At 39.1% G+C, this 27347-nt stretch overlaps 2 protein-coding genes across 2 annotated transcripts in view; one reads left to right on the top strand and one right to left on the bottom strand.

Annotated features, from left to right (window-relative positions):
- The first annotated feature begins 13060 nt into the window (after positions 1–13060).
- On the top strand, positions 13061–16008 carry METTL21C (methyltransferase like 21C). Its single transcript, XM_010182401.1, has 4 exons — positions 13061–13211; positions 13561–13703; positions 15232–15349; positions 15614–16008. Exons 1-4 carry the CDS (start codon positions 13061–13063, stop codon positions 16006–16008), a joined length of 807 nt encoding a protein of 268 aa, XP_010180703.1.
- Positions 16009–16659: 651 nt separating this feature from the next.
- TPP2 (tripeptidyl peptidase II) overlaps positions 16660–27347 on the bottom strand; it is a gene marked incomplete at its 5' end in the record, with an annotated part of 47917 nt that continues 37229 nt past the window's right edge. The window contains 4 exons of the mRNA XM_010182406.1: positions 16660–17290; positions 17936–18055; positions 25672–25879; positions 27111–27241. Coding sequence (XP_010180708.1) covers positions 17201–17290; positions 17936–18055; positions 25672–25879; positions 27111–27241 — 549 coding nt within the window. The remainder of the gene's footprint in view (positions 17291–17935; positions 18056–25671; positions 25880–27110; positions 27242–27347) is intronic.

Raw genomic sequence — 27347 nt, 5'->3', positions numbered from 1 at the left:
TGGCAGGATGACCAGCAGCTGGGTGAGAACTACATCCATCATAGAATGGTTTTGGTTGGAAAAGACCTTTAAGATCACAAAGTCCAACCATTGATCCAGCTCTAAGTCCACCACTAAACCATGTCCCTAAGCATGACATCCACTCATCTTTTAAACACCTCCAGGGATGGTGACTCCACCACCTCCCTGGACAGCCTGTTCCAGTGCTTGACAGCCCTTACAGTAAAGAAATTCCTCCTGATATCCAACCCAAACCTCCCCTGGGCAACTTGAGGCCATTACTCCTTGTCCTATCACTAGATGCCAGGGAGAAGAGACCCATGATCAGCCCTCAAGCAGGTGCCAGATATACCCACAGTAACTAATATTACAGAAATAATGTAGTTAAAAGCCAGTGTTACCACGCAGAGTTATGCAAGATACAGTTAAACATTTTGCAAAAAGTTGATCCATATTAATTACAACAACAAGCCTTGTTCACTGTAGACAATATCTCTTGTCTCTGCTCCCATCTTTTCATTCTGGTTGGATAATGTTTTAGGCAGACTCTGCTAAAGAGCAAGCTGCTACCAACACAACCAAGATGACAGCCTGGAGTTGCTGAAATGCTAGATTAAGGACCTGGCCCAAAGAAGACACATTATTATAAACAAATCCAATATCCCAAAGCTCAATTCTTGTTTATTTATTTTTTAAATTCGTTGTAATGGCAGTTGTTGCATGTATAAAACACTCCGCTCACATGGTACTACCACTACCACATTCTTTAGAGGAGCTGCCTTGCAGAACAGGTGATAATTAAAACCAAAACAAGACTATTGTATTTCTAAGGAATTTAATAACCCAATCATGGATAACTGCGCAGGGAAGCATTTACTGTATCGCACCCACAATAACCGTTCGCATGTGAAATAGCTGGAGGAGGCTCCTTGGAATTTGAGCAATACGTTTCAGTCTTTGACCAGAAAGAGAAATGAAAGCATCCATACACTGGCACAGCATTCTCATAGAGATACATGAGGAGTAATTTTCCCACAGAAAGGCATCACTCAGAGCAGCGACACAAGAGGAGATCACCTCCATTCATACAGGTGTGAGCATCGCTCTCCACCACGCAGGCAGGCAGGGGCAGAGAGGTCTGCCAGTGACAATGAGCTTGCAGACAGGTTGGAGTTGTGGGACAGAGGAGAGGATGAGTAAGAGACACAAGAACGGGTGTGTAACTCCGGATGTAATTGCCCGGGATTGCCACTGCGGTAGCGCTGGATTAGCCCCTGTACTGAGGCAGGATACTGTTACTCATGGCTACATTTCACTTGATGCTCATTTCCTATGCAGTGCGGCCACCCCTCCTCTGAGCGGAGTCTGCACCGAAATGCTTCAAACGTGGTCTGCAAACAGCTTTTAAAATAATTTATTTTTTGAATACTGAGAGACCCCCCCTTTCTGCCTGGGGCTACATCCTCAGAGTAGGCCAGCAGAGTATTTGCAGGGGCCGTCACTGGCTTAAAATGCATGAAGCGACCCCTCCTCTTTTTGGTGGTGCTGTTGGGGAGTAGTTTTAACCTTGCCGTAACAGTCATCCCAAAATATCTTTTCTGAACAGCCTTACAAAAGCTGCCAGGCAAATCTTCCATAGCTTTAAGTATTGCTGGTACTTTCCAGATAACGTAATTCTGCTTTCTCCGGGCCATTCCTAACATATTACATACTCGCTGCTGCGCGACTGCAGGGGCAGCAGCACAACAAAAGCTCTGCCAGGACCGATTGCCTCCCTGGAGCCGAGCTCCTGGGACCTCTCACCTCCCCAAAACTCACTGATACAGTACATGGAAGCTGAGGAGATGCACCAAGATCTGAGTGTCCCTCTTACAAAAGAAAAATAAAGAGCCAAAACTCTCCCTTCAAACTGTCAAACTTTGCTTTATATCCCTCAAAAGGCATCAAAGCCCAATCTGTGCTTCAGCAGACCAAAACCAAGAACAATTTTTGATGTCCTAAAGAAAACATGGGGGGCACATTGTCAGCAGCTCCCTCTTTACTGAGCTGGGAAGGGCTGAACGATGGCTTCTGACTGCTATAGGAAGAAAGCTGGTTGTTAAATATCCAGATTGCAATCCTTTTTGACTTCCATTGAGCAGTCAGCATCCTATTCCCACTTAAAGGACAGCCAGCACAGATTTGCCTGTGAACCAGGTGCACGGCAAGATACAGCAGCTAAGTCAGTTTTCACAGCTCATTTACAACCCATTTATAGCTCTGGAAAGGAGTTACAAAGATGCAATGATAGAGGTAAGAGTTTAATAGATTTTTTTAAAATTTATTTTAAATATTAGTAGTGACTCAGGATTAAATTCTGAAGTCCTTACTTAGACAAGCCTTCTGAGCTTTCAAACATGTTGCATACCAGAGTGTGCAGATGTTGATTAAATCCAAATTAAAGTGGAGGCTTCAAACTATCTCTTTTGCACCCAAACTCAGTCTATAAATACAAAAGGGAAAAAAAAACAAAAGAAAAAAGAAAAAAACAAACAACCAAACAAAAAAACCCCGAACAATCAGAAAAAAATCACAAGGCCAAATGCACAAAAGCCCTCTTGCAGCAAACCTAAGGAAATGATGAAATATTACATTTCTCGTAGTCCGAGGCAAAAATCCCACAGACTCCAGTGACATCGAAATTTACCTTCTGGTCACAATCTGACATTTTAGCTATGATTTCAATAATGTCATCAAGCCTGAGGACTAATTCAGGCACAGAGCTACTTTGATTTGCATTAGATTTTTGATCTGCATGTGCAGTAGTTAAGGAAAGAGACTTTCTGCTGCACTTTGTGTTTGTACAGTTAAGCAAAGAGGTTTGTTAGAAAAATCACTGCGTTGAAGTGGCTGCCAAGAGAGACTCTTCCATGTGATGCTTTTTAATAAGGTGAAGTTACTTCTAAGGATAGTCTACAAAAACTAATTTCTAAGTATTTCCCATTGTAAAACTAACTGTTTAATTGTAATGTTGCTTGAGCTACTAATGAAGTCATTCATCTGAAACAACTTTAAATTCGTTTTTATTTTCCTTCTAGAGAAACACCAGATTTTTCACAAGTAGAAGAGGAGCAAGGAGGCTCTTCTACAGGACACTGTTAATCTGATCGCGCATTCTTTGTTATTGGGCCATTTAATCATCTCTCACTACAACAGCAGAAAGAAAACAACCAACAAAACCAAAACCACAAACCCCAACAACTAAACCTGTTAAAAAAGATCTGCCGGTTTCATCTCTGTGTGGTGGTAACTGTAGTCAACCCAAGCCCATAGCAGTGTGAGTTGGTATATAGTGTATATACTTATATATGTCATTTGTGTGTATAGTAACCAGCCTCAAACAGATTGCGTAAAGCCAGCGCTGCTGTAAAACTTCCAGATCGGTAAATTAAGACCATCACAATCTTTGCTCTATAAAAAGCCGCGTGGAATTAGTTTAAGATCTCTTTCCTTGCCACAAGGTAAAAATAGCAGATGGCATCAAGTCCTTCCCCGAGTGAGCGGCTGAGACATGGCAGGGGGACCGCGGGAGGTAAGACAACACTCCTTGGCAGGGCACAGGGCACCGCAGTGAAAAGGTAAAGTTCTTCCCAGGCTTTGAGAGCTGAGATGAAAGTCCAGTTTTAATGACCTCTTTCAGCAGGGAGCAGTGGATCTCCAAAGAGGTGGGGTGAGTAACAGATGAGAAAGAAGGTGGCACCAAGGTAAAAACCAGGCCCTATTAAAAACAGTGCTGTCCAAATACAGAGGAGAACTAAGATTAACAAGGAAATTCAAATTAAAACAATCCCTTGAAGGCAAACAGCTTCAGATTTTGAATCATTAACTACAGAAGGTTTGAAGACATGCCCAAAACTCATTGCTGAGGAGAGAAGTGTGTTCATAATAAAACAAGAGTTAATAAGCTGCAAAAAAACCCCCATGGGTGCACTGTATTGCCTCTACTGTTAATATGTGAATATGAGGGCGAAGAATCTGATTCACCCATGACTTCATGCAGTCAAATGCACTTTCCACATCCAGCAGTGCCAGATGTTGTGCCCTCCTGTTCCCTCTGCTGCCTTCCCTATGCAGTTGTACCTCTCTAACCACTCTACTCCTGCAAGCACATGGTATCTAAATGACCTGCATGCATGTACATGATGGGCCTTGGTTATGAGAGGAGACATATATATATACATGTATATATACAGGAGCTGGACAAAAACCTCAACTATCAGGTGGAGAAAACACTCCAGGGCTCTTCACTTGGAGGTGAGTGAAGGGAGGTCCTACAAGACCACCCAAAGCCAAATTTTGACTCGGCTGTCTCCTTACTTCTCTGTGAGGCAGGAAGAGCACTTGCTTAACAGGCAAGAGATCACACAGGTGGACACAAAGCACAGAACACATCTATCCTCACATAAACAAGGCTCTCCAGCCTAATTCAGAGCAGCCCAAATTATGGAGGTTGGTTAGATGGCGGAAACACGCTCAAAGAATAGTCCCATTCCTTACCATTTCAGTTCCTGCAGTGAGGCCAAGTGGTGCAGCCCTGGTTTCCCCAACAGCTTTGCCACCGAGCTGCAGGCATTAAATGCACGACATCTGCCTTAAGGGCAGGAGCTGCTGCCGAGGAGGGCACAGCCTCGTGTCCTCCTTCTCAGCATAAAACCTTGGAGCATTTCTTCATTCTTCTAAAGATCCCCTATAGGGTAGCACAATTTAAAATAATTACTTAACTGGAAACACTGCCTTGCTCTCTTTTTTGAGATGTGCATCATCTCAGTTGTATGTGAAAATAAGGTCAAGCTTGATTAACTTAATATGCAACATAAAATTAATTGAAGATGAAAAAACAGCTTTTTGTTTCGGACACCATTTCATATTTCACAGATTATAGGAGAAATTTTTAAAGATGTAAACATAAGCAGGTATTTTCCCTGGGTTATAGACTATCTTCCATAAGTCAGCCTGCTGGGGTGTTTGGCCATGCTATCAAACAGAAAACACACAAATAAACCTTTTGTAAAAACAGCCCTGTAAAAACAGCATCCTGCTTTATATTTGCAAACAGTTCTGCCCTCCCTATAAACCTGCTTTTTTATGTGCATTGCATGTGGATCATATGGTTATCTATGAAAGATACCATTGGAAAAACTGAACAATCCACACCGAAACAAACCTGCAAACCACTGAAGATGTCAACCTGGAACAAATTTCACCTTGCAGTTGTCTGTACCCCAGCAAACAGCACAGGCCCTGTCAGCACCACGCTGCAGACATTCAGCTGGCTGCTGACAGCAGCTAAGGAGTGCCTGTGATTTGGAGAATGCAAACACGCTTTCCACATCCAGAAGAGTCCTGCAGATGCCTCCAGCACTAAGGATGTGGAGAATCTGCTCCAGAACTGGGAGTCTCTCGTTCTCCAGCAGTTTTAATTGAAGACCTGAGTCACACACTCAAATTGCGATACAAACTCTGAATGTCTAGAACAGAAAAACGTTCCTTTTTTTGGTGTTTTGGTTTTTTTTCTTCTTATAAAAACACAACATGGTTTTGCTTACTGATGTGCTTTGGAAAGGTATTTTTATTCAGCTGTCTCTGGTGCCATTAAGATCTCTTTTCTAGGTGGTACTGAGTCAGAGGCTGTCCCTGTGTATTGTGTTATACTTGTCAGCATCCAATTTAATTTATCATATTACCACCTCTCATAATGCATCAGATTCTTTTAGAATTTTCCAGCTAATTTTTGTTTTCGCTATCTTGAATAATTCCATGTTACTGTCACCACATTATTTTCATTTCCCATCAGCTTTTAGGAATACACTCAGTAGCACAGCTCCCCATGGGACACTGCAAACCTGGCTATTTATTGCCTCCTTGCTGTAACAAATGATTAAGACAAAAGATAACTCTCCCTTCTTATCCCAGCAAAGCTGAACTTCGTAGAACCACAGAACGGTTTGGGTTCGAAAGGATCTCAAAGCTCCTCCAGTCCAACCCCCTGCCATGGGCAGGGACACCTCCCACCAGACCAGGTTGCCCAAAGCCCCATACAACCTGGCCTTGAACACTTCCAGGGAGGGAAGGATCCTTAATTTCTGTAAGGATCTTTCGTGAGTGGCTTTGTCAAAAGCTTGTGGAAGCCCACGGACACTGCATTAACAGGAAGACCCTGAACTACATCCTTGGTGACACTTACACAAGAACATGCAAAACCTTCTTCCTTTTCCACACTGTGCCTTAATTATTTATCAGCCAACACCAACAGTAGCGTTCCTCTCGGTTTACCGAGCACAGATGTCAGACTTACTGGCCCGCCGTTTCCCAAATCCCTCTGAGACCCCCTTAGAAATACACCTCAAATGAAATCTGCTTTAGGCAGCAGGGACCACACTTTGCTTTGGGGCTGGTAATTTCACAGTCGAGTTCTGGGTAATTACTGTCTGGTCCTGTCCATTTGTGACTGTTAATTTCTTTGATAAGAATATCTTGTGCTCTGTCTTCTTTTAGTATAAATCTGTCAGCCTTCTTGCTCATGTTCAGAGAAGACCTTAATATTTTCATACCTATTTCTCACAATCTTTTCATTAAAGCTTTAATGATTTTACATCTAGTTTCCATTTTCCACCGAACTTGTTACTATTAATGGCAGAGGAACTTTTAAAAATTTAAATTACTCTATAATCCAATAAAATTAATACAGTTTTACTCTGCCTATATTAAAGAGGATGCTGAGTTCAGTGACAGGCAGGGTTAGGGAGAATATTCTTCCCAGCCTTCCTGGTACTTTGATAACTCTAGAAAAATCGGAAAAAGACCCACACCACCGATTAGGTTTCACATAACCAGACTTAAAACCCCCAAAATCCAAGCCACACAACACACATTAAAAATAAATACACTCTAAAAATATTTGAAGAGTTTCATTTACTTTATCGCATTTGGCAGCCTGCTGCACTTTGACTTCCACAAATGGTCTTGATGGCAAAATTCCCGTAAGCGTTTACAGAAAGAGAAAAGCCATCTGAATAATTCAGACTTTTGTGGAATTGGATGTCGAGTTAAAAACTGAAAATCACCCTTTTACACATAGAGCTGAGGTGCCGCACTCCCCTCAGTCTGCCTGTTCACAGAAGCCTGGAAAAATTGTAATTCCTTGGAGCTACACCCCCAGACAACACTCATTTTCAACATTAACCAAGAAATATTTGGAGCCACGTGATAGCACAAGAAACATTTATAGAAATTAAGTGGTAAATATATGCCAACAGCAGCTACATTTCAAAGTATCAGTGTTGCATCCTGTATCATGTAAGAAATGAAGCCATACCTACATGGTCTGTAAATAAGCTGTAGCACTGCTCCTACACTTATAATGCTTTTTATCATACTTTTTACTAAATCGTAACTCATTATTTAGTTATCATACTTATCATACATTAGAGACAATATAGAGTAAGCCAGCTCCTCTGGTTTGATTTAGAAAACGAAATAAAACTATTTATGTTTCACATCAATCCCATTGCAAAGGCTTAGGACAGAACTTAAACAGCAGACTAGTCCAGCCTGAGCTACATTGATCCCTGGTGACAAATACAACAAATATGACAGCGAGAACGTGCCTACTAAAAAGACCACGTCTTTAAAAAAGGCCTGGCAGTCACTGCTACAGCAGCGTATCTGCCTTTTCCCTTCTAATAACAGCTGCTGACCTCGCTGGGGGCCGCTCATCCACACTACTCATAGTCAGGCGGGCCTGTGAAATGCAATGTTTATGACACCAACTTCATACTGTTAATATCTTAATACTAGGTCCTGATAATTAAAAAAAGTGTCTTTAAACTATCAGATTTCAGAGGAAAGAAACCAGTGAGTGTTTGAATGAGCAGCCAAGCATTCCCTATACTCAGTGTGACTGCTAGAGACACGCAGCAGCTGATGTGTGAAATACACAGCAGCAGCGACAGAAAAGCTCATTTTTTCCTTTGCCACTCTTCAAAAGCTGTTCACTCCAAAATGCAAATTCTTACAAACTGAGTTAAAACCTATTTTCCACCTCTCTGCTTAGTTCTGCTCCCAGCCTTCAGTTGTTCATTCATTAGTCAGGTGGTGTTTTCTAGCTTTGTGACTTTCAAAGTTGCCTTTAAAATTTTTCTACCCTCCTGTTGGATTTCTTTCTGTAGAATCTTTTCTAAGGCAGAAAGTGAGCAAAGTGCATCTAAAACTCTCAAATTCTTGAAATGTGTAAGGCATACATATTTAGTTTATCTCCAACATATGTAATATTCATTTTAAAACAACTACAATATTTTTTCTGATGAAAATGTGATTTTCATTTTTCCACTCTCTTTCAGAATATTTCCTATGCTTATGACCAGTGGGAAAGCTGTCATTTCCTCAGCGCTGTCAGCTTCCTGTGAGTCAGGGCAGGAGCGCGTACCCAGAGCTTCCCCAGCGACGCTCAGTGGGGCAAGGCAGACGTGACCTTTTCCTGGCAGCGGGAGCTCCATGAACTTTTCTCCGCCTTTGGGCTACTGCCAGCTGCCACACGCGTTATTTATGTGCTAGCTTGCCCACGGTACGTTGCTTGTTCGGGGCAGCACCGCTGACCGTAATGCGAATGCAGGGAAATATTAATCTGCAAAAGCAGAACAAGAGGTTGGTGGAGGCAAAGGTTTTGATTCCTGAAGGCTGGCACGCTCATATTCTGTGATTCTGTGACTGGGACTTCAAAGCCTGAGAGCGTTTTTGTTTTGTACCATAAACGTGAAGAGTTTAGCGTAACACAGTAAGTTCTTCAAGTGCTGTGTGGTAATGTTCCTGTAAATAGCCTGCAACCCCACTGGCTGCAACAGAGAAGTCCTCCTTCCAGGTGCGTGCCTGTATAAATACCTCTGGAGCCTGCATCCACCCACAGGAAACTGCCAGCGCCCATCTCAGCAGGTAACCACGCAGCTGCCCCACTAACATCCTCTGTGCTCTCTGCTGACTAACCAAGGAAAGGGGCTTAATTCTTGTATTTCAGGTCAGCTGTGTTAGCCAACGAAACCCAGCTTACCTAACCCCTACTATTTCGTGAGGAGTGAGTATCATTGCTGGCTTTCAGTATTTGGATGCATTTACCTTGTGTATTCAAATATCATATGGGTTTACTAGTGATGCTCCACACACTGATGTTTCCTGTATTTCCTAGAATTTACAGTTATCTTTTTCTAATGCTTTTTTAAAATTATTAGTTAGTGCATGAGAACATGAGAAAATTGCAGGAGGTCTAAAACACAGAAGTTTTGAGTATGGTATGAGTATATGGCTAAGCCCTTTCTCACAAAGAACACACTGCAATTGCATTGTCCATGGGAGCAAATGGAATTGGCTTTTGCCCAGATAATTCAGACTAAAGTAGACTCTGCTGTGGAGCTCTGTGCAGAGATGAACACATTTCACCAGAGCTGTGTTTACAGCTGAGGACCCAGTGACACAGCACTGGTCATTAACATGGTTGGTTTTTTTTTTGGCCATGTAGCAAGATTTGTGAAGCTCTTTCCAAGCGATGGATTTTGGAAGTTTAAGAGACACACAGTTTACTTGTACAGGGGATAGACTGTTACCTTAAGGTTTATCATCATCTTACAGTTTGCCCTTCTGTGTTTCATTACCTTGTTAATTTTACGCGGCGTTGTCAAATAGAGATAATTTTGTGAATTATTCTTTCTTCCTTAGGTTCTGATTATGTGAGCTGTTTTGTTCACAGCAGTTTAAGACTACTAATGAAGTCAATATGGGTTTAAAAACACTGGAAAACACAGAATTTAGATGATTTCCCTGAAGAATAATTTTGCAAAAAAACCCAGCTGCTAGCATTCAGAAAAAGCCAACATTTTCGAAGGGAACAGATTTTGGTTACAATATTATTATATTAAATCAAAATCTTTTAGAGAGGTACCATTTGCAGAGAAACATGGATCAGAAAAATGTCAAAATAGTAAGAAATGTCAGTATTTACTATTCTAGAAGCACGGCAGAAACTTGATGGTATTAGACATAGGGTATGTAATAATGCAAACACCACCTATTCGCAAATAGCTTACTCAATACTCGCTTGTGTCTGTAGTCTTCAGGTACAATTTAGCATAGAAAATAAAATAAAGCTGTGCATCATTAAGGATAAGATACTAAAATATGTGAATTCATGAAACTAAGACTATATTTTTCTTGTAATTTGCAGCTATAAAATGTCTTTTTACTCCAGTTTATGAAATGTATCATTAGTAGTTATGACAGAATATACACGTGTGTATATATATATATATATATATATGTATATAAAAATCAAAACCCGACATCACCTTCCTATTTTGCGAAAACCTAACCTATGAAAAGACATCATTATCGCATCTAGAAGCCCCAGGATAAACCAGAGCCCAGTGTTACGTGACATACAAATGCAAAGCGCGCAATCTTTATCCCCTCGGGTTACCATCTAAGAACTTAGGCAACTGATGGACTTCAGGACCACACTAGTCTCACCACACTATCAGTGTAAGGACTGGGTATCTTTTAGACCTCCTGATCATTTTAAGAAGGGATTTAATCAAAACAACAAAACACCTTTATAAATTTTTAAAGACTCCTCTTTTAGAGGAGCTCAAAGGACAAAGCATGAAAAAAACACAGCAATTTTTATTTTGAAAATGTAATGTAACATGTCTAATTTAATTTGTAATTCAGTCAGTGCAGAGATGTATTTGTATTTACTGCAAGTACTTAACAGTAGATCAAAAAATATAAATTTACTAAGCTTGTTTCCAAGCTATTTTGTGGTATTCACTGCTATGCACAGCCAACTGAAATACTGGCCTGTAGCAGTAAGAACTTATATATGCAAAAGAAAAAATACAGAGGGATCACTTTCTACCCAAACTGACAAGGTGAACAGTTGACTCATTAAACAAGCCTTTCTGAGTTTTGCATAGAAGGGTACTGGACAATGCAAAGCTTCCTCCTGCTTTGTAATTTTAGGATGGGCCTGTCACTTAAACTGTTACAGATTTCATGCTACAAGCGCCTTGTCAAGTAAATGAATAAATAAAAAAATGACGACAACCAAACAACCCCCTCCCCCAAAAAAACCAAACACAAACCAACCCCAAGCTTTGAAAATGTACTCCTTTGCATGTCTAAACAGGAAGTGTTCAGAAGACTGGGTCTTCTGTAAGTGTTTTCTGGCTGTAGCCATCACCAGATCTGACATTCTTGTCTTTTCATCACACCACAAGTCTTCATATATTTTCCCACAGATTTCCTAACACATGTACAGTTTTTATTCCAGCTCAAGATATGAGAAAGAGGCACAGCTGAAAACTGGAAGTATGCTTTTGATTACATGAGACTGCATAGAAAACACTGCTGTTATAAGGAGGGAGGCACAGTTTCATGTGAGAAACGTGAACATGGATGCAGTCACTTGTATGCCAGAGACTGCTGTAACTGCAGCATTATCCTCAGTTTCTTATCTACCATCGTCATATCTCAAATCATACATTCAAAATTATACATTGTACATTCATTGTAGAAAGGGCACATAGCCAGAACTTGTCACTAGCTAGACAGAAGAGCCCTGAGGAAAAAAAGATTATATAGAAAAATACATCCGCAGAAATTAGTTTACTTTAAAGCACTCTCTTTTCTGAAACAGTACAAAATCACTACCACGACTGAACAAATGCAGCACTAGAGGAGTCTGAACACAAATCCTGTCCTTGTGAATAAACAGAGCAGAAATAGGGAATAGATCAGGTATCAGTAAAACTGCAATGGTGTCAGTATCATGTGTGCAAATGAGCTGCCCACACAAGTCAGCAGTCACTCTGCTCCTTAAAAAATTACCTGCAGGCATTGGCTGAACCTCCTGGATGCTGTCAAACCTCTCCCCCTCCTGGCTGGGATATCCAAAACAGCCTCCTGCAGTACGATGCAACCCAAGTTATACAGCACTTTGTCTGCAGTGCATGTGGCTGGGGAGAGCAAAGACACATTCTCAGAAATGGACAGAGTAAAGCCAATCGTGGGCAAAAACACAGCAGACTCCAGCCACCCTGAGGTGTGAACTTGTACAGCCTCTGGCCAAAGCAAATTAACAACTGTTAATTTTTGTCTTTCAACATATATACATATATATATATGTGTGTGTGTGTGTGTGTGTGTGTCTGTATGCACCCACGCACAGATACACATATACACAGATGCCATCACTGAAGAAAAGTCTAGTTAAGTCAAAAGTTTCACAACCCAGGCAAATTTAGATCTAGTCCCAGTCCTGCTTTCACTGCTTGTTAGCTGGTATCAAGCACTTCCTTCTTGAATTTGGGTTCTGCCCCATACACTGAAGATGTAGTCATTCATACCACACACACACAGAGTTCTCCAAAAAAACTTTCTGATCCAAATTTCTCACTGCAACCACTTCCTGACCCTACTCTGCATATTACATTTCATGATAATTCAATTAGCTGTTCTGCAGGAAAAGGCAGAGGAGAAACTGTATACAAGGAGACAAAATCCAGAGCACTGGCTGCAGCAAACTATTATTGCAGGGATACCAAGTCCAGAGTTCTTTGGGAAACAGTAAATTACACAGCGAAGTCATAGACATTAAAAGACAGTTGATCTTTCTCAGCTGTTGCTTCGACTGATGGGAGTACCATGCACGTAGCTCACTTTTCAGGCTGATCAGTGGCCTCACCTCAGTGACATAATGCTAAGATTTTGCATAAGTGGTAAGCATAAAATAATATGATAAACATCATAAAATAAAAAAAATCTGATAGCATTACTGCATTATCAGAAAATGCTTGCAGCAATTTCCAGTGGAGTGGGGATGTCACCTCTCATCATAGCTTCCTGTACCTTCAACTCATTGAAACAACCCCCAAACCAAAGCTCACCCAAATGACTCACTCTTCTTCCAGTCCTATCTCATATAAAGAGCCCCCAAGCTTTTACATTATTTTTCCCCTTCCATTTCAGCTCTTTTGCCATGATCTCTGCACAGCAGCCACCATTCCCCAACAAAATTCAAAGAGTAATGGACTGCCACACTGAGGAAGAAGAAGCCTGCGAAGAGCAGTACGACTCTGAAAACTGCACTTGCAGCTCCAAGCATGCACCAACAGCAGAATCCGACTCAGGTTTAATCCAATTTAAATACTGCAATTGCCATGGCATGCCAACATTTCATATGTCCACTTTTCTCAGTCTTTCAATAGACGATGTCACTGTGTCACTTTTCTGATGTCTATTTTTCCTCCCTAAATTTTCCTTATATTTATATTTATTATCAGACAAAATCTACAAAAAAGGACTATTGCTCCTTTCACTCCCTGGCCAGCCAGACTGCCCACTTCTGGACAGCAACCAGTCTGGAGGCCAATGACCTGACAGCTTTTCTAGTCTGTGTGCCTACCTACTATCATAACAAAATACCTTTTTAACAAGTTGCATATGAAATAAATACAAACTGTGTCTTTTCTCTCATAGATACACCCGTGATTCTTAAAATAGTACAGAACTGGGTTCCTCGAGTTTCCCACTACTTTGATAAAGAGCACTACACGTACGCAGGCCACCAGATCGTCATCCAAGAGTCCATTGAACACTTTGGAGCTGTGGTGTGGCCAGGGGTAAGTACATGATACAGCACCCAAAAAGCTGACACAACTGCAGAGCAAACCATGACAGTGGCACACAAATATTAGGGAATTGCTTAGATGACACTTCTGACAGCAGAGGTTTCCAAATGCTGAACAAAGCTGTGAAGTGCTTCAGCAGAAAGCTCTGTCTTACACTAATTTGCCAGTTCACACCAAAAGAACTGTGGCATGTGTTTGTACATTGGATGCAGATATTGTAAAAAAATTAAGGAACCTGGGAAGATGTGTTCAGCTTTTTCCATATTTCTAATCAGTCGCTGCTGGGAAGAAAACAGTCAGCAGTACAAAAAGGAGGCTGAAAAAAGAAATTGTGAGAGATTAAATAAAGGAGGTTAAAACAATTAAATATGCTTTTAAAGAACAGGCTGGGACAGTCGCACTGCAGTATGGAAAAGAGTATTTGCAAACAGTTCTTCAGCCTTTGCTTCTCCTGCTCTTAAAAACAGAGTTTAAATGGATTGAGAAAACTCCCTCTGAGGGAAGAAAGGGTCATGATAAAGACATGAAAGTTAGGATCTCAATTTTTTTCAGATCCACATTTATTGAAAAAGCTCACAGAAAATGGCAGACAATTTCAAAACAATAGAAAAAAAGAAACGCATGGGTGGGCGAAACAGTATCTTATTTTAAAATGTCAGCTCATCAGTTCTCACTTTAACCAGGTGTCAGAATGCAGATGCTAAAACTTTCCAAGAAAATCGAGAGGCTGCAGGAATCGGCCTGGTGATTCATTGCTGTCAGCTTTCCCAGAGCAGACAGCCAGGGTGGCATTATGGAAAGCGCAGGAGTTAGAACAGTAACACAGCTCTAAAGAAGAGGAATAAAAAGGGGGAAGGTAGTTTCTTTGGCATTAGTTTATGTTGGTTATAAACAGATGATTCACATTCTATTGATAAGATCTTTACCAAGGTTTGATAAGCACAACTTCCATACAGTGCTGTTGTGGTGGTTGATTTTTTTTCTTCTTCCCCCTTTTTTTTCTTAAAGTTAGAAATATTATCAATACACAGGTGTTGAGTTGGTAAATTACAAATTTTTAGTATTTCCTTTGGAAAAAAAACACAACACCAAACAAACAAAAAAATAGTTTTAAAAAAAATTTCTGCTGAAGCCTGAATTATAGTGATTATAAATTATAACATTTATGATAATAATCCAGCACTTTTCTTTTTATCTAATGTTAAACCTCTTGTTTGCTGTTCTGACTATATGGTTTACATCTAAACACTGCCTACCTTGAGCTGTCAGAGGACTCAGTGTAATAAAAGTGTGTATAGCAAATCCATATCCCATTAACCTAAAACTAAAATTAAGCTGTTTAAAGTTTTTGGAGTTTATATAAAAAAACAGGACACATCATAATTCTTCCATATTACATTTTTATGTTACAGTCTTCCATGATTTTCACTGTATATAAAAAAACCTGTATAAAAACATATAATGAATTTTTATGCAACTTACCTGTGATACTCTTATGGATATGTGTTAATCATTTTAGGCACTGGCTTTATCTCAATATCTGGAATCAAATCAAGAACAATTCAACCTCAAGGACAAAAAAGTTTTGGAAATTGGCGCTGGAACAGGCTTGCTTTCCATTGTGGCCTGTATCTTAGGTTAGTAAATTTGTATTTCCTTTTGGATTTCTTGTGAAAGATGATCTAGACCTGCCACTGTCACTTGAAGGCAGTGAAGCAACAGTTGAAGTAAACCTTATTACTGTTTATTTTTTTTAAATGAAAATTATTGTAAGCTAATATGTTTTTCTAAACTAACTACCCTACCTATTGGTGAGTGGGAAGCTGGGGAAGTTATGGAGATAAAGTTTTATATGTCCAACTATGTACCTATGAATTGAAACAAACTCGTGTTTTCTTTAGGAGCTTACGTTACAGCTACCGACTTGCCTGAAGTTCTCGAAAATCTGTCATATAATATTTCAAGAAATACACAAAACATGACTAAGCACAAACCTGAAGTGAGGAAACTGGTGTGGGGAGAAGGCCTCAATGAAGACTTTCCTGTATCGACTCACCACTATGATTTCATACTAGCAACTGATGTTGTGTACCACCATACAGCTCTAGACCCCCTGCTAGCAACAATGGTGTATTTCTGTAAGCCAGGAACAGTACTACTATGGGCAAATAAATTCAGATTCAGTACAGACTATGAATTTTTGGAAAAACTTTGCAATATATTTAACACAACCATTCTAGCAGAATTTCCAGAATCAAATGTCAAGCTGCTTAAAGCCACAGTAAGAGAGAACTAAAGGGAAAACTATTTCTAATTTTGATTTAGTGGCAACACCTTACGGTTCGGAATGTTTTTGGAGCATTACAGTGCACCTTCTGTACATTTATGTTTGTAAAGTTGCAGTTGTATCTGAGTTTTGCATTACAAGTTCTGACAAAACGGGCAAGACAAATGATACAGAAATTTGTCTCTGGTTGGTACTTATGACCTGCTCAAAGAGACCAACTTCACTCCATTGAAGGAACAATGTCAGTAGCAGTAGTTAAGAGTAAAAAGGTTTCAACTGAAAGCATTGATCTTCTGGGCTGCACTGAACTTCTGCTGTCTGTAAGGTGTGTTCTTTCAGGAAATGTAATTTATGTACTCTTTCAGACACCAATACAATTTTTAGCTTCATTATTTGTTTTTATTAATTATAAAATAATCTTTTAAGTATCAGAGTGCACATGGTGTTCTTTGATCTTCAACGCTGCACATTTATTCTGCTGTGTTTTACATTTTGAACATTATTAAACATATATGTATATAGCTTTACAATACCTGATCAAGATTTAACTGTCTGGCACTTTTATACATGTATCAGCCTTTCCTGATACTCAGCTTCGCATGGATTTTTGAGTCTGCCTGAAATAGCTCCAGAATGAAGATTTACAAGAGCACCTATGCATCAGCAATTCCGAGTTACACATTGTAACAGTTTGAGAGGTTGAATTTTTCTTAAAAAAAATTAAATGTAAACTCTTGCAAACAATACAGGTAATGATGTCCTGTTACTTTAGTCTAATAAATAAGATTTTAGCTACTCTTGAAGTAGCTTTAAGGCCTTCAATACAATTGAAATTAAGATCAAACATGTTAAAATTCAGTTTACTGTAAAAAATACAGAACTTTTACAGGTTTGCAGTTAAAAGTAACAGTTAAGAACTGAACATGCATGCAGGAAGCCTTTCCAGCCTAATTCCAAATCCCTGGTGTTGGCAGTTCTGGCACATCCATTGCCAGCAATGGTATGCTCAATAAGGAAACTCTCTGGTGACAGGAGTTAGGTTAACAGGTATTAAGCTGTACCCAGGTGTCTTTACTGATAAATACACACAATTTAATAATCAGCATTCAGTAATGAAAACATGCGTTCCAATAAAAAGTCAAACTTATCTTTTCATATCCTGCCCCATATAAAAATCACTAAGTTTACAAGTGTTGGTTTTCTAGAATACACAATAATCAGGTGGATACATAACAGGAAGCCAATTTTCAGTGAAAGTTGCACAATGAGTCCATCCAAGCAACTTCATCAGCTGAAGAAAAAAAAAAGCAAACAATAAAAAAAGAATTAGAAGCTCTAGGGTTTTATTATTTTTAAAACATAAATCCTTCCAACAAACACTGCACTGATATCAACATCTTACTAAAGATGTCGGTTATCAGCAAGGTGACAGGTTGGAGAACTGGTGAACTGTGAATTACTTAGTCCTGAAAGGGGAAAAAGAAAACCATTCTGTATGATCTAGAGTCTTTCAACTCAATGCACAAAATGTTGTCCTAGGAGTTACAGTAATTCCTTTTAATTCTCCACCTATATTCTACCAGCAATATTTGTGATTAATAACAGCAAAAATAACAGTGGTTAAATAGCAACATAATGGGGTTATACACAAGATCTTTGGCTAAGCTGTCTCTACTTTCCTCATGTTCCAAAGTAAGGTCCAGAAAATAAAACTGCTAAAAATGACAGTGACTCACAAACTAGCTATTCTAGAAAATGAATTTAAAAATCACTATTAAAAATGGAGGCCGAGCCACAAAAGCCCGGATAAAGTGAAAATGCCAAGTTTAGTGAGTTCTACAACGTAAAAGGTATCAAAAATTCAAAAATACTTATCATGCTTTTAAAGGCTTACTCAGTGTGAACATAGCTCATTACTTTACCAAATACACCTTACCTGAATGCAGTTTTTCAAGTTGTCCTTCGTAGGCTTCTCTTCTGCAAGTTTTGTGGCAAACTTGAGACCTCTTCCATACATTTTATTTACCAATGCGTGCTTATAGGCAAAAGTCAAAACCTACAATGTGAGAACAAAAACAAATTAGGCATTTTAATATTTTAATCTTACAAGATTTAACAAGTAATAGCAGATTCTGTTCAGGTAGCAGAAGTGTTTTAAACAAAGTGAAACATTTACACGAAATAGCTTGCATTTTTCTTTGCAGTAAAAGAGATGATTCACAGTAGTAATTTAATTATAAACATGAACTTCCTAGAGACTGGTTCTGACTTCATGAACATATTTGACTTCAGAACATCTTATGTAACACAGGCGCCACTATTCTAATTTTTGGTTCATCACATCTCTAGCTTCTTTGGATCTTCACTCTCTAGAGGCAACTGTATGGTGTATATATATATAAAAAGATTAAACAAACCAAGAACCAGACAGGTATATCTTTGACCCACACAAACAAAGATCCAGTTGAGAGTTTTGATTCCTAGAAAGTCACAAACTTACTGCAGGAACAAATATGAACATACATAGTGAATGATATATATCTATGCACACACACATACAGAGAAATGCACATAATTATAAACAAGCAATGAAGACAGGTAAGCATGAAGACAACCCTCAGGTTTCAGTCAGCTCCTCACTATTGGTAATTTATTAACAAAAGATTATAAAAGCAGCTTTCTCCTGATAATACTAATTCTGAAGAGACAGCTTACAATACTCGTCAATGCTATAATGAACGTGCACAAAGAAATGTGTCTACTTAAGAGCTAATGTGAAATAAATCAGGTTCTTAACACCCAAACACCGACAGGGTGTTGCCAGGTAGTTCATAACACTTCCCCAGTTACAGCACTAAGAATTAGTGCAGTCAAGACGTTGTTTCATATATGCTGTTTGAAATACTCACACTCAAGAACTTTTTTTTTAATTTTCACTGAAGAGTGACGTATCAGCAAAGTTGGTGAATATTGTGGTGTTTCTGTTGTTGGTGAAGTGCATGAAATCTCACATTAGAGTTTGCTATTTATTTCCCCTCACTAATTACAGTATTTTTCCTTTCTTCTTACTCTTCCAATAGAAGTTACATTTTCCCAATTCCACTTAAAATATCCCATTAATAAAAGCTTACAAAAACAGAAAGGATGTTCAGAAATAAACAGTTTGCATTACAGCAAAAAGAATTAAATATTTCTTAAGAATATAAACATTAACGAATCCTGCAAGGACTGAAGAACCTGCCTACTTTTAGCTGCCTAAAAACTTCCACTAATTGTTAATCACACACTCAAGGTCTTTGCAGGATCAATATTTAAAAGACCGAGCTAAAATAAAGAAGTAACAAACTTAATTATCATGCCAGAAAAGGTGTAATTTTGAAGCTCTAAAGAATGTGCCAAGCACTCAGAGTTGCTCATTCTTGTCTTCAAGTACTTATTTTGTTGTGTTGAAGTATTCATTTAAGCTGTCGCAGCTTAACACACACATATATGCAACAATGAGCATACAGCACCATTCACATAGATTTTCCAAATATTGCTATTGGAAAAATACTTTGCATGCTGCATTTTCAATCCAACTATTTTGGATATTTTCCTAAAGCAAAACACATTAGCAAACACTTTTGAATAACTGCTCAGTGGACCCATTAGCAGATTTAGTTGGTTAAACTAAACTTAAAAAAAAATAAAATCCCTTCTGTAAAAGATGAGAAACCACAAAACAAAACCAAAACAAAACAAAAAATCAAATGAAAAATGCATTGGAGCTCTCAGCAAATGTAACATATCGGAGGCTAACCAGAAATAATGTCACTGCTCTATTAAGAAAGCTCTTACCTGACCCCTGTAAGTTTTGAATGGTTATTGAACATCAGTGATAAAGGCAGGAGGAAAGCCACTTGACAGCATTTCTTTCGTAACAGGGCTTCCTAGAGTTTTTGTGGCAAGAAAACAAAGCATTTTACGAAACACCCTTGCTCTGGCCAAATAAAAGTTTGGGTATTTCTAAACGAGAAAAAGGTTCTCTGCTGGACCAAGAGGTTGAAAACAATGGTCCAAGAGCTCTTGATAAAAGACAGTAATTTCTTAGTGCTTGGGAAAAAAAACCCCAATAAACTGTATACAAGCTAAGTAAAACTAATAAAAATTCATTAGCACTTCAGAAGTTAAGAACAATGCATGAGATGTTTTAAAATCACAGTAAGTTTACAAACAAAAAATGTTAGATAAGAAATAACACTTTATAAGTTGCACACATACTGGTCAGATTAAGCCTTATAATTAAAATATTTATTGCAAGCGTTACAAGATCACGATTCCTTGATATGCGTAAACAAAATGTTGACTGGACTGCTAGCAAGATGTAACAGAAAACAGCTGCTACCTGAATGTAAAACAATGGCAAATAAACCAACTCGTAGCATCTAAAAGCAGTTGCCGGATGAAAGAACAGGAGTGAATTCTAAGTATTTGCTATTCTTTCACAATTTCAGTAAATATAATTAAGGCTAACTTTTACAGAACAAGTGATACGGCCCAGACACTGGCCAAAGAGTACTAAGAAAAGGCAATGCGTACTTCTAGTATACTTGAAGGGGGGGAGGCAGGGGAAATCTCTGTCAAAATACTTTGTTCCCCAAGCTCATGGCCTGTAGCACTAAATGTGCTAAGAGCCAGACTCATAACAGGGGTTGGATGTCTTCTCCTCATTAGCTGCCTAAATTGCCATTGGCTACATGAAGATGCATATTTAGGACAGTAAAATGCCAAAATGAGGCATTTGCAGGGCTAAAGTATTTAAAAGCCTGAAAACGCTCTTTAAAAGAAGACCACTTTTTCAATCCAGTAACACTGAACCACCTAGTAAAGCTTTTCTAGTATCCTAATACTGTTACCTATGAAAAGAAAAACAGACTTGTATTATCAGTTACTTCATTGTTTAAACAGCTGATTAAAAGTGTATCTACATTTACAAATCATTAAAATACTAGGTTAAGCGATATAATCTGTAGATAACACACTCCAACTACTTGTGAGAACACTGAAGTCACAATGTTTATAATTACTAGCAAATAATTATTTTCAGCTTCACACACAAGTGTGGTAATAAACTAAGGTTTCTTAGCTACCTTTGTTGACTCCTCTCTGCTCAATCAACTGGCCTATTACTTTTTGCTTATCCCCAACAGTTGATTTAAAGGTTGAGGGGTGTTAAATTCTACAGTAATTCCCAGTAATAAACAGGCAACATCCTACGACTCTTCTGTAGCAGTTTTGTTTAATACTGTGAATTTTGGCCTAAAAAATTTAAAGCTATGATCTAGGTAAAAGAAAAGTTGCACAATTTATACTCCAGTACTAAAGCCCGTAAAGCACCATCACAAATGTGTCAGTGTAATCAAACAAACACTTGCTGCATAGACCTGTCTCAACTAGAGTTTATTTGAAATGCTTTTGTGTACCCAGGAGACATAAGTATCTTCTGTCACATTTCACTTAAAATAAACCTTCAGAGACAAGTGATCCAACTAGAATAGCTGAAAGTGTGAACAAATGCACCCACTATCAAAGCTTAGAAGTACAAACACTTAGAGCAATGCTCCTATCTAAAGCCATATATATACGTAAATGACCAGTGTGGTATTCCAGTGCTTTATTTCCATCCTTTCTCACCCAGTTGTTCCATCTTTTGAGCACCAATGGCTCAATGCCATGTCCACACACAGGAAGAGCTCCACATTTTCATTCCCAGTGTAGCGCTTTAGAGTAAGCCAGCTGCGTTTTGAGGGCTCATTTGGTGGGCATTCACAAGGTCTAACCCTGATCCTACCTCACTATCAACTCTACCCTTTCTCCGTCCAAACCTGTTCTGTTCCCCAAAAAAACAAATGAGTCATGCAAGGTTAGGTGATACAGCCAAGCACCAACACTTCATTGTATCAGTCTGGTCTAAGTCAGCCAAGAGTAGCATCACAGACAGGCTGTTAAAGCTGTAATTTCTTGGTTTACACCCTAGCCCTAGTCACCGTGGTGCATCTTGCTAAGCACAAGCCAGCCGGACTGAAGAACATAATCAACACATCTGCCCTTATCCTAGCAAAAATAATTGTTTCTTAGACAGAATCTGTTTTGAAGCCTTAAACATAATTTTGTAAAATTAAGCCCTCAACACTGTCCCTAATCTCATCATCTAAAAGGAAGCAAGCTACATGGACAGTATGGCTCCCCTTAAACAGTCAGAACTCCAAAACTTCCTCTAACAGTCTGCAAAATAAAATTATTTGCACTAACCTATTCTATTTGTTTTTAAAATAGCAAAATATTTTAGAAGTACAACAGCAGACTGCATGCAACACTGAGGTGGAGATTTACACAACTGTTTCTTCCAAATAAACAAAGGCCACTGCAGATATTGAAAACAGCCTATTGTTCCATCTCTAGGGCAGAAGACACTTATTTTTAATCAACTAGGAAGCTGGACAGCTTTAAGCACAATCCCACTTACAAAACATGGCAGCCATTATAACTAAAAATGAGAGAATACTGATCAGAGAGCTTAAGCATAAGATGCAGTTTGGCAAAGGTGGGTGGAATGAAAGAACTGTAAAGTATTAAGTTAATTTTTGAAGAAAAGTTACAGTCACGTACACATGGGTACAGCTAATCTCACCGTTTACAACAAAGACAGTTGGAATATAACTGCATTTTTTTCATCATCGTATGTTTATGATTTTGAGTGACCAAAGAACATTCCGTCATTGGCTGGAAACTGTAGTGCTAACAACTGAAACAACTGCTCTCAGCAGTGTCATTGCTAACTACAGCCAGCCCCTAAGGAAACTACTAGAAGGCCACGACACCTGTTAGTAAAGGAAATGAAAGATTATGAACAGCAGCAAGCATCAGACTTCTAGGAAGCAGTAAAGGAAAAACAAAAGTTTTTTTTCTCAATTGAAGTAAAGCCTCTCTCCAGGTAACCCACTGTAGCATTTGACCACCCTCACAGTAAAAAAACCACAAACAAAAAACCCCACCAAAAAAACAAAACCTCCTTTCCTTGCCCTCTACCCCTCCAAACAAAACTTCATGGAAAAACCAAAACCCAACTTTTTCTTGAGTAGTAGTTCCTGTGGTTTAGTTAATGCCCACTGCCTCTTGTCTTGTCACTGGGAAGAGCCTGTCTCTGTCATCTTTACTCCCCTCATTGTATATCTATACACATAGAAAAAATCTCCTTGAACTTTCTCTTCTCCAGGGTGAACACTTTCAGCCTCTACTATGACAGATGCTCCAGTCTCTTAATCATCTTGTGGCCCTTGTAATACTGCCCATACCACTAATTTTAACTGTACTGATACAGGGCAACTTGTCCAGCAGCAAGAGACCACAGAAGATAAAACTATGCAGGCCAGGCAGGGTTGAGTAAGTGAGGCTATGTCTGCGTACAGGACAGAAAGGCTGCGTATGACAGCACAGGACACAGAGGTATCCCAGGGGTCATTAGGATGCAGTGTGACAGGCTCGTTTTCTCCATTTTCAGAAGCCACCCATTTAAAATACCCAGAGCATTCTGCAGTGTTTCTGGGCTAAAAGTATCTTCCTTGTACTTGTTTTGGCCAGGACAGAGTTAATTTTCTTCACTTTTTTAAAAAATGAAAACAGCTTTGATAACACAGGGATGTTTTCGTTATCGCTGAGCGGCGCTTGCACAGCATCAAGACCTTTTCTGCTTCTCACACCACCCCACCAGCGAGCAGGCTATGGGTGCACAACAGCTTCGGAGGGGACAGAGCTGAGGCAGCTGACTCCATCTGATCAAAAGTGCACCCCTTACCATAAGACATCGTGCTCAGCAACAAAAGACATGGGGAAGAAGGAACGGGGGACATTCAGGGTTAAGGCATTTGTCTTCTCCAGTAACCATTACCTATGATGGAGCGCTGCTTTCCCGGAGATGGCAGAACACCTGCCTACTGATGGGAAGTAGTGAATGAACTCCTTGTCTTGCTTTCCTTGTGCATGCAGCTTTTGCTTTACCTATTAAACTGTCTTTATCTCAACCCATGAGATTTCTCAGTTTCCCATGAGTTTTATCACTTTTACGTTTCTAATTCTTCCCCATCCCACTGTGGGGGAGTGAGCAAGTGGCTGTGCATGGCTCACAACAGTCAATCGGTTTAGATTTCAACTTGACTAGTAAAACCAAGAGGGAAAAGCAGACATACTGCACAAATAGGATGGAAGTTATTTCCACATGGAATGCTACCAAAAAATCCAAGTTTTGTTGGCCTTTCAGCACCAATTTAACCATACAGAAGCACCAATTTTCACAGCAAAACCTTAACATGCACTTAGACAAATCCATAGTTAAGGCAGTCAGACAGGTTCATTCCCTAATCTATGCAATTCAAATCAAAAGTAACTCATTCCAGGCCCAGAGTGCACAGCTCAAGAATGCCAGGAATCAGTAACTGTCTTGGAAAAAAAAAACAACCCGTGACAAAGTGTGATAAACTCCCAACAAGAGGCCTACATTGGCAGTTTTTCCACTGAAAATATTCCTATTGGTTTTAAAAAATCAAAAGACAGAAGTAAACCAGGGCTCACTGTACTGGAACACTGTACTACAAATAGACAGCAAGAAAATAACATGTCAGACAATATGATTAAAGCAAAAAAGCTGCTACCACAGGGTATTATAATCAGTTAAAGATCAGAAGAGGAATGCTCAAAAGATGAAGGTGTACAAGAATATATACATTAAAAGAAGCAAGGGTAGCCACCATCAACCTTGTTCAGGCCTCCAGCTAAAGCACAAGTTTTAGTGCCAGGAAGATATTTTTACTGTCAAGGGAATGAAGTGGGGTTTTTTAATGTCAAAATTTTTCTTTTGTAACTATCTGAAGTGCTTTGGAAATTCAACCAAATTATAAACAGAGTGGTCACTTCGTATTCCACAAAAACACAGCCATATGCAAGAGTTAAGTAAAACAACTAAATAATACTCAATAACTCAACAGTTAAACATACTAAGTAATAATTCTGTAAATTACAAGCTACATAACTAATCACCTACAACAGATTTTTTTTAAATAGCTGTCTTGAATGACGCTGACAAAAACTTAAATCCCAGGATTAGGAACCTCGAAATGACAGGGAGATCTGTGCTAATAAATATTTAAGCATAATTATTTCTGAGAGTTTCTTCCTTTACCTCTACAGACATTACTGACAGCAAAACACAAAACTTCTCTTGTCCATAGTGCAGAAGAGGCTACAGCATGCAGGACTGCACAGAGTAGGGATGCTGCACACTTCAGTGTGTACAGCTAGAACAGCGCAGAGGTTAATCAAAAATATTCCCTGAAAGGTACAGAAAGAAGCAATTCAATAAAGAAAGCAGTTTTTTTCATGGAAATCTGGTACTGTTCTATACCCTTCCCTTAACCTCTACATTCACATGCACAGAGGTGGGCTTACCATGGATTTGACAGGCTTGGCAAAACCTCTGTGGAGAAAGGTCATTAAGGAAGCACAACACATGGGGACAGCATGAAAAACTAGGAGGAAGGAATGTATGAGGCTGTGCACACAAAGGTGGTGCATTATTCCAGGAGAAATCATCAAAAAACCCAGCATGCAAAAGACAAAACATCTGCTCTGCTCTCTTACCTTGCTGTCAAAAAGATCAGTCCATTTTGTTGTTTCCCAGAACGTCTCTGTCAAAGCTTCTGAGCAGCTCTCGTGATCCTCGTCCTTGCCTTCTGCATCACTGGAAGCAGCCCCTTCTTGGGCCTGCAGATGTAGAAGCTGGTCAGCCAGCGCGCTTCCTTTTCGACAAAGCGCATCCACTAAAGTACTCTTCTGTTTTTCCATTTCACTAGAAAAAAACAGCATGAGAAACATTAAAGACTTTTTGCAGATACCTCATTAAGTACAGAATCAGTGCTGTACCAAGTTTAAGCTAAAAACTTTACAGAAGTTAGTATAAACAAAATGAAAATAAGCACACAGGTAACTTTTAAAGCACGGCTATTTACTATAAATTAAACTAATTTTAAACAATTACCTAGTGACACTGTGCATTCAACAAGCTCAATCATTCTCCTACATCTGAAATGCCTTTGATGCCTTAAGGGAAGAGCAACTCAGGATTCTAAAAATTAGTAAACCAGCATCTAGATATACAGCTTTATAGTCCTTGGCATTATACACAGAGTCAAATGCAGCACTAACATAAGCAGATGCAATTCTGCTGACTTCAAAGGAACTGCACCCATTTAAAGCACCATTGAATATGGTGTTCAGTTTCAGATGTTGGATTCAATCACATGACATAACGACTCAACTTACTAAGAAATGTTTAAATTAGGTTTATTATGTCATAGCTTTGCCTTTATATCAGCATTTCTAGAATCATACACAAACATTCAAGATAGCTAGGACAGACTAGTTTTACAATTGAAATCTCATCTTTAGATAATCAACAAATACGAATCTCCCATTTTAAGGGCCTAATCTTCAAATCCACTGCTCACAACTAGAACAGCATCACGCCACACTTTCAAAATACTATCCTCCTAGGGATATATACTGGTAATTCAGAGGAACCATCTAAAACCAAAGAAAAAAGGGTCTCAAAAATACTCTGAAGCTCAAGTATGGTCACCACGCCTTTCACTAATGACATTTTTTGCAGGCAGTTACATCCAAGACCGCTGTGAATTTTGCCTTCAAATACAGATCCAAAGCATTGCAAAGTATTATGAAAAGGCATGTAGCATTCAAAACACACACCTCTGTATCATGGTGCTAGTGGTCCCTCTGGTCTGAGATTATTCTGACATATTTAAATTCTGAAAGCACTCTTGTTAATTTTATTTAACATTTCTAAGTAAAAATTTGCAGGTTTCAGGGTTCCTGCTTTCTGGAGATATAATAAGAGAACAAATAATTTCGCAATCACGTTTGAAATTACCCATGTCCGAACATGAGTATGGCCCAACACAAGTTATGTAAAAAGGTTATAGTCATTCTATTTCTTTGAAGCAGAGACAAAGTGCATAGACTACAGAAATAGGATGCAAGAAAATTATTTACTGGGTAGGTACTTTTTTATAGTAGTTGCATCAGGCCTGGGATCAGTCTTCATGGCAAAATATACTGCTAGTGCTGTCTGATCGATATGAGAGATTACAGTATTTGCAGCTTCAACAATCTCATCAAGTCTTTTCATTCGTTCCTAAAAGAATAATGGAAAAGGTGTTTAGCACTGGGAAATCACACTCCTTGATTGTTGATTCTGCTAACACTAGGATAGCTGCAAAGCTATGCAGAAATAACATTAT

Source organism: Mesitornis unicolor, unplaced genomic scaffold (genome assembly GCF_000695765.1).
Source record: "Mesitornis unicolor isolate BGI_N332 unplaced genomic scaffold, ASM69576v1 scaffold18434, whole genome shotgun sequence".
NCBI classification, from domain to species: domain Eukaryota; kingdom Metazoa; phylum Chordata; class Aves; order Mesitornithiformes; family Mesitornithidae; genus Mesitornis; species Mesitornis unicolor.
The sequence above is the reverse complement of the archived record's forward strand: the minus strand, read 5'-3'. Positions and strand labels throughout refer to the sequence as shown.